Source organism: Octopus bimaculoides, chromosome 1 (genome assembly GCF_001194135.2).
Source record: "Octopus bimaculoides isolate UCB-OBI-ISO-001 chromosome 1, ASM119413v2, whole genome shotgun sequence".
Classification (NCBI taxonomy): domain Eukaryota; kingdom Metazoa; phylum Mollusca; class Cephalopoda; order Octopoda; family Octopodidae; genus Octopus; species Octopus bimaculoides.
Genome location: NC_068981.1, coordinates 165,952,511 through 165,966,109, shown reverse-complemented (window position 1 = coordinate 165,966,109; position 13,599 = coordinate 165,952,511). Strand labels below are relative to the sequence as shown.

General features: G+C 34.8%; 1 protein-coding gene across 3 annotated transcripts in view; it reads right to left on the bottom strand.

Moving 5' to 3' along the window:
- The window catches only part of LOC106869320 (EVI5-like protein), a 301,815-nt gene that overhangs the window by 135,428 nt on the left and 152,788 nt on the right, over positions 1 to 13,599 (bottom strand). For all 3 annotated transcript variants that reach the window (XM_014915019.2, XM_014915018.2, XM_014915020.2), the window contains one exon: positions 976 to 1,127. In XM_014915019.2, the coding sequence (XP_014770505.1) occupies positions 976 to 1,127 (152 nt within the window). The remainder of the gene's footprint in view (positions 1 to 975; positions 1,128 to 13,599) is intronic.

Sequence of the window (13,599 nt, the reverse complement as noted above, 5' to 3'; positions counted from 1 at the left end):
ATATATATGGAATTGCTGACCTTATAATTTTAATTTTCCTTTATTAAACCTATTGTTACCAGAACTGTCCATTAAGCTAATGATTTTTTTTCTTCACAGAGTGTAACATAATTTAATTTAAAATATTGTGGTTGCTGTAATAAAATATTAGTACTAGCTTCACTATCTGGTTTTCATGCAAAGTGAGTCCCTAGACATTTCAGAGTTCTTCGCTTTGAAACCAAAAGAGTTTTACATTGATGGGATTAAAAAGCTTGTAAATAGATGGAAGGAAGTCATAGATAATCAGGGAAAGTACATTGATGATTAAATTTCAATTAAATAAAACATTTGATCACTTGTTTTCTTTATTCAAAATTCGGACAGAACTTATGGGACGACCTGATATAATTAAACACACACATAAAATATTTAGACCTATTTGCAGGTGTATATTTATTAAGAGTTACAATTGCTTTGTTCATTGTTAGGTCACAGAAGAACATTCTAAAATTTGCTTAATGTTGCAGATTACCTGAAACATCTTGGACAAATTATGCTCTGAAGCTGCACAGTGTTACTCATATATACACCCACATTTGTCTATTTGGTATTTCTTTATATTTTTGTTAATAGCAACAGATAAACAAAACCATCACTACTATCATCCTCATCATTTCCCAACTGTTTTTAAAAGCCAGCAGGGTTTTTAATGGGTCTTACAGAATCTCATCACTCACCAAAGGTTTGTCATTTGGCACACATAGTAACAAGGAAATACCAGCTATCTCTGGATGTGAATGTAAAAGGAATACAGCAACTATAAGCAATGAGTTTTCTTTATGGTACTTGCTTTTATTATTATTATTATTTTCCCCCATTTTAAACGGTCTTGCAAAAATGCTGGCTTTTAGCCACTTTAAAGAGATATGGTTGGCTTTCAAAACAACAGCTTATTATTTTATACCATAAGATTAGCAGATAAGATATACACACCTATTTCTTCTTCAACAACATGGTTACTACTGTAGCTGTTTAGTGAGGAATTTGACAATAAGCTGGAACCAGACCCCTTTCTTGAATGGGTTGGAGGAGTTCCCGTATAGTTAGGTAGAGCCTTAAGGGATTTTTCATCTGCCTCAAGTTTCCTACAAATAGAAAAAAAACCCACATTGTAAACAAATATAATTATTAAATTCATAACTTAAAATTGTTACACATTAAATATATAAAATATGAAGAAACACAATGGTTGTAAGGTTCCAAGTTCTGGATTATTCCCAGGAACAGTTTTTTTAATGAAAAACTACAATCTGAAAAGTTGAATCATTTCTTGAATTACTTGTACTTCTGCTTTGTTCTTTTTACTTCTTTTTGTATACCTTTTGGCTATCGTTATCAAATGGTTGGTTGGTTGGTTGGTTGGCATTCCGTCGCTTACGACGTTGAGGGTTCCAGTTGATCAGATCAACAGAACAACCTGCTCATGAAATTAACGTACAAGTGGCTGAGCACTCTACAGACACGTGCACCCTTAACATAGTTCTCGGGGAGATTCAGAGTGACACAGAATGTGACAAGGCTGGTCCTTTGAAATACAGGTACAACAGAAACAGGAAGAAAGGGTGAGAGAAAGTTGTGGTGAAAGAGTACAGCAGGGTTCGCCACCATCCCCTGCTGGAGCCTCGTGGAACTTTAGGTGTTTTCGCTCAATAAACACTCACAACGCCCGGTCTGGGAATCGAAACCATGATCCCACGACCGCGAGTCCGCTGCCCTAACCACTGGGCCATTGTGCCTCTACTCATTATCAAATATGCTGACACAGATCTACAACTAGATTGCACTGGAATGAATTCATATAACGTTTGAAATTGCTACTGATATTAACCCTTTTGATACCAACCTGCCTGAGACCAGCCCTGATTCTATGATACAAATTATTTATTTTAACCCTTTAGCATTCAGATTATTCTGTCAAAAGTACTGCTTATTTATTCTGATTGTTTTGATTTACTCATGCATTATCTTGCAGTTTTGAGATTTCAGTGTTGTGTTAGTTTAGTTTCAGAATGACATTGTAGAGTAGGTGTAAGAGGATGAATTTGACAAGTTTGAACATAAAACATCTGGAATATTTGAGCTTGATATGGCCAGTTTAAACAATAAAGAGTTAAAGTAATCTAAATTTAAAGTTTCCTATTGAATTCCATGTTAATTTATGTTCCAAACACCATCTTCATAATGACAGAAGTTATTTTACTAAATTCTGCCTTATTTTCAAAATTAATTGACATAAATTCAGTGTATTTTAACAGAAACAAAGTAACTAAAGGGTTATAGTGAGCCCCAACCTGAATGACAGACAGGATACACGTTACTTGATTGTTTTAAAGGATTGTAAACAATTACTGCAACAATATTCAAATAAGAAAGTTTATGAAAACCATTCCAAATATGTTGTAATTCAAAAATTGATTTAAAACAAATGGAAAAATAAACAATATTATATCTATCTCCCCTATACAATTACAAATCAAATTTTGATCAAACCCTACCCTAATATCGTAAATAAAGGACATACAGAACAATGCAGTTTTGGATAGATTCTGTCAGAATTGAAGTCAGAATGGTCATATACTGGAATACTATGTGCTATAAACTTACTCCACAGACAAGCCCATCATTACTCATTCAACTTTTCAAATTTTCTTATTAACAACAATAAATGACCTAATTGTCCTATCACCAATACTGATACACAATGCATTAGCATTCATTTCCATTCACATATTTATGCTATCATTAGCTTGTAAGGTTACCTAGGTGATTTTTATTGAGTGAAATCACTGCTCAAATATTACTTTATTTAGTTAGTGGAACAAGGGCAGCACCCATGGCCTTTTGACTGATGGCATCAATGATGTTGATATTCAAGTGGAACTTTTAAAGCTGATTTTATATGAGAAACGTGGTCAAGAAGGGAATTATACAAGTTACAGTTCTGGTGAGGAATAACTAGGAAAAATATTTGGTGTTGGGTTTGAGAAGTTTGAGAGACATTAAGAATGAGAAGAAGAGACATAACAACCAGCATGCTACATGAACTAATGGCTGTAAAGTTCTGATGAGAAACAAGTACAGAAAATCAAATTTTTTTTATTTAGCTCAAGTATTCAACTTCTGTATTTAAGGCACAAGTTTAAGCGCACCCACTTTTGTTGCTGCCAGCCTTCAAGCAAAATATATCGTATGGCATTTAGAGCAGAAATAAGAATAATGTAGCATGTTTTTAAGTGAAATCACTGTCAATCAGCCAGAACATTCCTAAGACAGCTTTCTTTTATAGCTGACTTAAGATGTTGCCAGGTTTAACCCTGCTATCAAGCCCTTGGGTCCATTTAGTGGCTACCATTCTACTGCAAACATTTGGGTCCAGTCTCTAGTTAGAGAATATATTTCTCACTTTCCCTCCTATTTACAGGTGGTTTGAAAAAGGTGATGGGTACAGTATGTCCTCCACACTCATGCATGCACAGGTACACACACACACACACACACACTCAAGATAGTTGCACTGGAAAGCCATATTCACAAGTAGCTGACAACATTTTATTTGTTGTCACCAGATCAGCTAAGTGTTAAGTCAATATTGGTTAAATTCAATTAGTTTTACCTTCCTTTGTTTTCATATTTACTTACAATCATTTTACTCTGCTTTCATCCATTAAAATAAACTGGTGCAAAATACACTCCACCACCCAATACACCACAGATAATGAAGTAGGTATGATTAATAGTTAAAAATGACCTTACTTGGTAAGATACATCTAAACATCCTGGATCATACCATACAATGGTTGTATTGAAAATGAGTAAACTTATTTGGTCGTAACATCCACTTAGTTGGAAACATGAAGATTAACCAGGATACTTAATTTCATCCTTCATATTGTTACATTATATTGCTAAATATACTATCATTATTAGTATCATTATTAAGGTGGCAAGCTGGCAGAATCGTTAGCATGCTGGGTCACTATGTTCTGAGTTCAAATTCCATTGTGGTTGACTTTGCCTTTCAACCTTTCAAAATTAAGTACCAGTGAAACACTGGGGTCAAGGTAATCGACTTGTCCTCTCCCCACAGATTTCAGGCCTTGTGCCTATAATAGAAAGGATTATTAATATCATTTCAGATGGTATAAAGCCAAGTCTCATATCCAAAATTAGACTTCCTTTTCAGGGTCAGAAAGGATTTCTGTCCTGACCTTTGACAAAACACAACTTTTTGGGAACATTGCTCAAATCTGAGATAGTGCTGATTGATGTTAAACACATACAGCTCTTAGATAGCATTCAGAAGAATGAGAAAAAGGCCAAGGCTAACAGGTTTATTGGCAAAGATCCACTCACCAGCATGCAATCATCATAAGCTCAGAGAAACGCATTGTTTCTTCTTATTGCTCTCTGCCTTTTCTTTGATGGCAACATCAGTCTTTACATTTCTGAATTAGCATGTTGCATACCACCTCTCTGCTCCACGCCTGGTGCACTCACCTCTGCCAACTAGAGAACCTTTATGTAGCTTTTTGATCTATTAGAAATATCAGTCAAATCTTTCTCAAATCACACTATTTTAAAAAGTATGGATGCATTGAATAATAAAGTCCTAGATACATTATGTCTTAGTAAAAGACATTATGTTCACAATGGAATATCTTACCATATACTTAAACTTGATCAGAGCAGATGTAAGGCTAAACAACAAAAGCCTCTACTGTATATGCCAATGTAAAGTTTTTTTTATATTCTTAAATGGAATTTAAAAGATTGCTATGTTTCTAATGTGGTTGTATTACAAGTGGCATATTGAGTTTATGAGTGTATGATGAAACATCAAATTTGATTTTTTCACAAAATATATTTGTAAAGTAGGGATGCATCTTATATGCCAGAAAATATGGTATTTTTCTTGTTGTACCTACTGTTTCAGGCCTCTCACTCCTAACACAAGATATTTTACCCAATCATTCCTCCCAAGATCTATAGCTCTCTGCAAACCCCTCTCTTTGTACAGACAGTAACTTACACTAAACATCAGCTATACTGATCTCACCACTAATCTACCTCTCTTTAACCAATTAAATAATGTAAAATATTTAAGCAAACATTATACACTAAGGCATGAAATGTTGGAGTCAGATTCAAAATAACCAACCGTCTAGGCTAGGCAACTTTTATAAGTAGGCTACATAAGATACGGCTCAAAGCAATTTTTTGATTAGGCATGTGATGCAGAAAGTCTAGCGGTCCACAATTTGCCTATGACTGTTCTAGGCTAATATTTACAGAATTTAAAACAAAGTTAGGCATTTAAAATATTTCTTTATACGCTATGGCTACACTACTAACTTATATCTATTTTATTGAACAATTGTTTACAAACATTTGTAGAAACCAAACAAAATTATTTTTTAAAGTTTAAGTGCTATCAGTATTAATGCATGGTTGTATGAGCAGGAATTATACTGTATCAGAAAAATATATTGATTTTTGCATCAGATAAATATATCATATCAGATGAACATATTGCTTTTGAAAAAAAAAAAAAAAACTATATTAAAAACTACAATGAGTCACATAAATACATTGCTTTTGAAAAAAAAAATTATAATAGGCCAGATAAAAATATTACTTTCGACAAAAAAAAAAATATATGACAAAGTAGATTAGATTTAAGGCTTATAGAAAATGTGAAAGATATATTAAGACTGCCATACATAGGAACTGTGATAAAACAAGACAAAGAAGTAGGGTTTCAATTTGAGGGAAGTTTAGCAGACTGAGTGACCTCAAAGGCTCCCTCAGTGACTCCATTACTTTTAACACATCACTGAAGTTAGCCTATAGATATTATTTTATGGGTTTTCCTACTGCTAACCACTTCTGTACATCTTTTACACCTATCAGCCTGTCAAAGATCCTACTGCACCTTTTGGGTAAAATGTATCAAGTTATCACCTATTCTCTTCCTACACACAAATCAAGACTGCTTCCCAGATGTCACTAATGACTGGGTGCTGGCTGTTGGTAACTGGCACTTTGGTCTTTACCAAGTTGACCTTTGAAAATTTGAACATTAGATCATGCTTCTAAGTGTGGAACTTTTTCTAACTTGTCAACAAATTCTATTCTAAGAACCAGGCTGTCATCTGCCTATAAAACTACCAAAGACAATCATTCCTGACCTGTATTAAGAGAATCAGACTGAGGAAAGCAACCTAGTTAATATTACAGAAACATGCACAAAGTTGTGCCTCACAATGATTGAAATAATTAAACTAGATACAAAAATAGTTATGTAATTAAAATATTTGCTTTTCAACCACATGGTCTCAAGGTCAATGCCATAGTGCAGCATCTTCGGCATGTGTCTGTTATAGCCCCAGGTTGATCAATGCTTTGTGAGTGGAATGGAAGCACATCATGTGTGAGTGTGTGCGCACGTGCGCTTACACACACGCACACACACACACACACAATATTTGATATTACACAGCTTTGCTTGTTATCAAACTGAACAAAATGGTGACATAATGTTTCCATTCTTGGTTAACTTGATGACTGATTACTTGGCATGATGACAGTAGGAGCATCTGGTGGTAAAATGTTACCTCAATCAACTAAGTTCCTGTCCAACTTACACTGGAATGAGGAAATAAATGGGTGTTAAACAAAAACAATGAATAATTAAAATAATAATAGTCTTTGTTTTTTTTTTCTCACTACATGATTATTTTTTGTCAGCCTTTTAAATATTATCTAATAACACTAACTGAACTATTACATTAAGTCTGCCAAGTTAAATATACTACCAAATCTACCCATCTATGATGTAGGCATAAAATGAGGAAGGGAAGTCATAACAGCAGTATGTATTGAGAAATGTGTAAATGGGCTTGATAGATTACTAGGATGTCTTAGAGAAATCACATTATTGTTGGGGATACAGCCATCTATTGCAGCTATATGACGTGTTTGCGACTAAGTGACATGTGATGATGATTCACTCCCGAAACTGAAATAAACTCCCAGCCCCTGTATCATGAATGGTTATGTGGACCTCTCCTAACAAATTTCCTTATTCAAATTATGAATTATATTTCTTTCGATAATATCAATGTGATTACAAAACTTCTTTGTAAATGCTGTATTCTACCTTACAAGAAGACATCGAATGCAGTAGCTGTAAACAAAATTAGATCTATCAACAGATCTCATTTAGATTTTTAGCAAAAATATCAATGCTATTGGCTGAATATTTACCAACAGATTTGAACTCATGACCCACAGGTAGGTAGTTCAATATCTTACTTGTAGAACTGTGTCTAATTAACAGGTTACAAAAATATAGAATATACCACAGTTTCAATATTAAATCACATTTCCCTTAAAATGGAAGAGATTTACAATATTAAGCATACTTTTTCTGTGTATTGATAGCTTATGGATGATGACAGGTGGTTAAAGAAGTGCCAGGAGACTCATGTGGAAGAAATCAATGGAAGAAGAAAACCAAGGAAGAAATGAACAGAATCATTTATGAAAATAAACAACAGCAACAACTATAATAATAGTTTCTAATTTAGGCACAAGGCCGGCAATTTTGAGAGAAGAGGTTAGTCAATACCAGTGGCTCCAGCAATTGAATTTTGCTTTTACTGAAACTGGATGAATGAAAAGAAGATTTGACCTTGGTCAAATCTGTCTTTGAAGTTAGAACATAAAAGAATTGGAAGAAATACTGCAAGGCATTTCTTTTGACACTCAATTGATTCTGCCAGCTCATCACAACAACAACAAAAGAAGAATTCTCAAAAAAAAAACCCCAAAAAAACCAAAAACAAAACAAAAAACAGACAGGATTAAACTGCAGTGTTCTATTAATAAAATCAAGATAATCCTCCATAAAATCTTTAATCCAATGTGAAATATTTATGAGATAATCTCAGAGATTTCTATTATTTAACATGTCATTCATATTGCTTTGTGTTTTTTTCATTTCTTTCTAATTTCAAATAAGTAGTTATGACATTGTTAATAAGAAGATTCCCAGCCCTCATTCACCCAGCCAATGCATTCAATGCAATAAAATAAAAAAATAAAAAATAAGAAAAGGAAAAAAAAAACCCTCCAAAAAGTCATTACATGATAATACAAGTTATTTAGACAGTGGCTTTGAAACCTGGCTGAGAAAGAGTTCAGAGGAAAAGCAAAGATATCTGCTTGAGATAAGGTCAACATAGATGAATGAGGTGATGTCTGCGTTAGTATATTTTGACTGAACACAGTCTGAGTAATCAAGCTGTCAGGTAAAATTTGAGTAGGAGTGTGTACATTTTGTCTTTTATCTTGTTTCAGTTACTAGACTGTGGCCATGCTGTAGCACCACCTTGAAGGGCTTAGCATCAGTGTTTCACAACCATTTTTTTTTACCTATGAGCCCCTTCGATTCCTATTTTACTCATACAGGCCCTCCTACCCATTCAATGTTGGAAAAATCCTATTATATTTTTATAATTGAATATTATTAGGATTTGTAATTGTATAAAAATAATTAGTAAAATATTTTGTGCATTGTAGAAACATAACCAATTTATTGCAGATTAATTTCAACAACAAGAATCCACACTGGACCCACAGTGACATTCATGGGGCTCACAGATCTGGAGGCCAAACCTCAAAGAAATGCTGATGTGCAGACAGGTATTCATATTAATTATCATCATCATCATCGTTTAACGTCCGCTTTCCATGCTAGCATGGGTTGGACGATTTGACTGAGGACTGGTGAAGCCAGATGGCTACACCAGGCTCCAATCTGATTTGGCAGAGTTTCTACAGCTGGATGCCCTTCCTAACGCCAACCACTCTGAGAGTGTAGTGGGTGCTTTTATGTGCCACCGGCACGACGGCCAGTCAGGTGGTACTGGCAACGGCCATGCTCAAAATGGTGTATTTTACGTGCCACCTGCACAAGAGCCAGTCCAGCGGCACTGGCAACGATCTCGCTCGAAAGTCTTTACGCGTGCCACCGGCACAAGTGCCAGAAAGGCAACGCTGGGCACAAGTGCCATCACGATTTTGCTTTTGCTTGCCCCAACAGGTCTTCGCAAGCCAAGCTTTGTGTCCAATGAAGGAGACGACGTTGGCATGGGTGCCAGTCGTCGAATTTAGTTCGATAAAGTCTGTTTTGAACCTATATGGCTCATTAGGCCAGTGCTTATCCTGAGTTTTAAGGTGTATAAGTGATTGATAGTATAAGATTCTCAGCTAAATGGGACACCAACTTGTTATAAGGTCAGCCCCTAGCTGCTGCTGCTGCTGCTGGTAATGATTTTCAACTGAGTAGACTGGAGAAATGCTCAAGGACGCAATGTGCCTATGGGTCAGGGAATTGGACCCATAATTTTATGATTGTGAGCCCAAACCTCTAACCACTTGATCATATACTTACATACACACACACACACACACAGTATTAAATTAATATTATACTTGTAAAACATGTCATTTGCAAATGTAAGAAATACAAAACAAAACTGAAGATAAAAGCTGAATAGGAATATAAATCAATGAGGTTAATTGCTCAAGGTTTGATAGAAAACTAGATGATCAATGATAATATAAATGTAACAGTACTAGATATAATAAAAATAATCTAATGAGATAAAGGAAAGTGATTATGTCTGTCTTAAAAAAGTCATAACAATGTCCAAGCAATAATGGATTCTCCTTGCAATCATTCAATTCACAAGAAATAGTGGCCAAATCTCCTTCAAATAATGTCCTGTTGTCTTAAAAAAGAAGTATGCATTTGAATATATATATTGCTAGAAAAAACACTCATATGAGATGATCACGGCTGGAATGTCTTATATCTGCTTAACAAAGGCTGACTTCGTACTAAAAAGAATAACATGAACAACATGGTTTCTTATATGGGAAGTAGTGGTCATGTGTTTACATATGGATGTGAGTTTATTATAAGACCCAAGTTAACTGAATATTGCAAGGAAGACAAAACTAAGATACCAAGCTTGTGACCTTTGATGTCTTTTGAATTGCTACTGCTTTTTAAGAAATAACTCAAGGAAGAAGGGAGAAGAGAGAGAAAGAAACGAGAGAGAAACATAGAAAAGATATACCGAGATAGAGAGATATGAGGGAAAAAGACAGAGAGAGATAAAGGAGGAGAGAAACGGAAGCAGAGAGAGAAGAGGGGAGAGGAAATAAAGAGGAAAAGTGAAAGGTAGTGAGAGAAGGAGGAAGAGAAAAACAGCAGAACACACACACACACACACACACACACAGAGTTTTTGCTCTGCCTGCAGTGAATAAATCTAAGTGTCAAACTGTCCTAGTGTAAGTAAATAATAAAGCTTATGTAAAATCTGATGTAATATTATCACTGCTATCTTTGCATTGCTTATGAAAGTATCAACAACTTATAAAGGAATATAGAGTGATTTTGGAAAAATCATGAAGCAGTTAGAGGCTTTCGATGCAATTGCCCAACCTAGTAGAAATAGCAACCATATCTTCCTCAAATCATTCCCCCAAATCCTAAAATAAAAATAAAATAAAAACCACATTGGTTAATGTAATTCTGGGCACTGTTTCTGAAAAATAAATATGGGATGATCACAGCTAGAACATCTTTGATGATAAGCCAAGCCTGATTTGGAGTTAACCCTTTAGCATTTAAACCAGCCATACCAGGCCCATATATTCTACATGTTTTATGTTCAAGCTGGCCAGATTTGGCTTTTCACACCTACCGTACAACGTCATTCTAGAAATACATAATCAACATCATTGAAATCTTGAGGCTACTTGATAATGTATAATTAATTCAAACCAATTTCAATAAATAAGCATTATGTTTGACTGAGTAATCTGAATGTTAGAGGATTAACCCTTTCGATACCAACCCGGCTGAAACTGCCTCTGGCTCTGTAGTACAAATGTCTTGTTTTCACAAGTTTTGAATTAAAATCTTCCACCAAACCTTAGTGACAATTTATGTTCCTAACACTAGCTTAATGATGGCTAAGTTATTTTACAGAATTCTTTGTTATTTTTAAAATGAATTGAAAGAAACACAGAGCATCTCAACAAAAATATGGTAACAAAAGGGTTAAACAGTAAACTAGAGAGGAATATATTCTACAAGGCTGAACCAAAGTAGAGACTTTTCAAAGTAAAAAGATACAGTGGTACACAGCATGCTGGATAGTTGCAGTTTGTACCATTTCCTCATTATAATGTGCTAGCTTGGTATTTCTCATAGAGAGTGGGGTTGTGAGAATTTGAAAAGGGTTTGGACAAATTGCCATGTTTACTAAAATTAACCATTTAGAATTCAGATTTCTTTGTCAAATGTAATGCTTATTTATTCACCTTGTTTTGAATTAATCCCACATTATCTTGTAGCTTCAAGATTTCAATGGTGTTCTTTTATTCTTTTACTTGTTTCAATCACTTGATTGCAGCCATGCTGGAGCACCACCTTTTAGTTGAACAAATCAACCCCTAGGACATATCTTTGTAAGCCTAGTACTTATTCTATCGATCTCTCTTGCTGAACCGCTAAGTTACAGGGATGTAAACACACCAACATCGCTTGTCAAGTGATGGTGGAGGGACAAGAAAAGACATAAATACATAAATACATACATACATACATACATATATATATATATATATATATATATGCGAGTAAAAATAAATACAAAAAAGGTGGTTTTTTTGTATGATTGTGTATAGAGGAATATATTATTTTGTTTAAAGGAGTTCCAACACTGTGTTTTTTATGTTTTATTTATATTCCTGCAGAACCAATGTGGGGTATAGAATATGGAATATACAATATATAATATAATATACAATATATAATATAAAATAAAATAAAATAAAAATGGATGGCACCATGAAAGAAAGTACTGAATGTAGATGAAATATTGAGTGTTCAATATAAAGGATCAAATATATAAATATAAATATATAAAGGCGACTCGAGTTTCAGGGCTATTTCCCTTCGTCATGGCCGGTATGACAGACTTTAACAGACTATATATATATATATATATATATATATATATATACACGATGGGCTTCTTTCATTTTCCATCTAACAAATCCATTCACAAGGCTTTGCTTGTCCTGAGGCTATAGTAGAAGACACTTGCCCAAAGTGTCATGCAGTTGAACTGAACCTGGAATGATATGGTTGGGAAGCAAGCTTCTTACCACACAGCCACTCCTGCGCCTATGCTTGTATATTGTAGGGAAGATGTGATAGGTTGGATATGGTCAATTTTAACATAAAACAAAGAGAATATTAAGCTGGATATGACTGGATTAAATGCTAAAGGGTTAAAATGATTTTTAAGCTTTTAAATTTGTCCCATGTCATCACGAAGAAACAATTTATATATGGATGCAAAAATTCCACTTTCTTTTTGTGGTGGAGGTGATGATGGTGGTTGAGGGATGGGGACAGGTTTTTGTGAATTTGAAAATCAATGTGCCAAATGACCCCCACCTTTTTTTTACCAATGTATGATTGCTTGCTTCCTAACTATGTAGTCTTGGATTCAGTCTCACAGCACAGCGCTTTGGATGAGTACCTTCTACTATAGCCCCAGGCTGACCAAAGCCTTTTGAGTGCATTTGGTGGACACTAACTGAAAAAGCCTGTTGTGTGTGCGTTTGTATTTGTTTACCCTTGCCTAGACATTATTGATAAACAAGCAAAGCTGTTCATTTCCAATCTTCTGTGAAAAATGACTTGGCCATGGGAAATATTACCTTGCTTTGAAACAATGAAGGTTGATGACAGGAAGAGCATCCAACCATAGAAAGTTTGCCTCAATAAACTCTATCCATGCAAGCATGGAAAAGTGATGATGATGATGGTGTGTGTGCATGTGTGTGTGTGTGTGTGTGTGTGTGTATAAAACATTATTACCATCGTCATTTAATGTCTGTTTTCCATGCTGAGATGGATTAGACGGTTTGACTGGAGCTGATAAACTGGTCACTGGTACGGATGCCCTCTGTATGTTTCACTGGCATGGGTGCCTTTTATGTGTACACCAGCACAGGTACCTCTTATGTGTCACTGGCATGGGTGTCTCTTACGTGCCACCAACACGTGTCTTTTATGTGTCACTGTTTTGGGTGCATTTTATGTGTCACTAGCACAGGTATCTTTTCTAGAAAACAAAGTTATTTTATTCCACATGAGTAGAAATAGAGTAAATAAAGAAATTGAAACTGTACTGAGAGTCTTTTGGTTTATTTTTAATAAAGGCTTAACTGGTTTCACAGATTTTTCTGATTTTCAAAAGTTAAGTGGGATAGAAAGACATGAGGCTATGCCACAAATGTCTTGTTTCTGACTGGAGTTCAAAAATTTGAGAGAACATTGCTCAAATTAGTATCTGTTTGGGATACAATCTGATTAGCAACGAATATATACACACACACATATACATATATATACATACACACACACACACACACATATGTATATATATATATATATATATA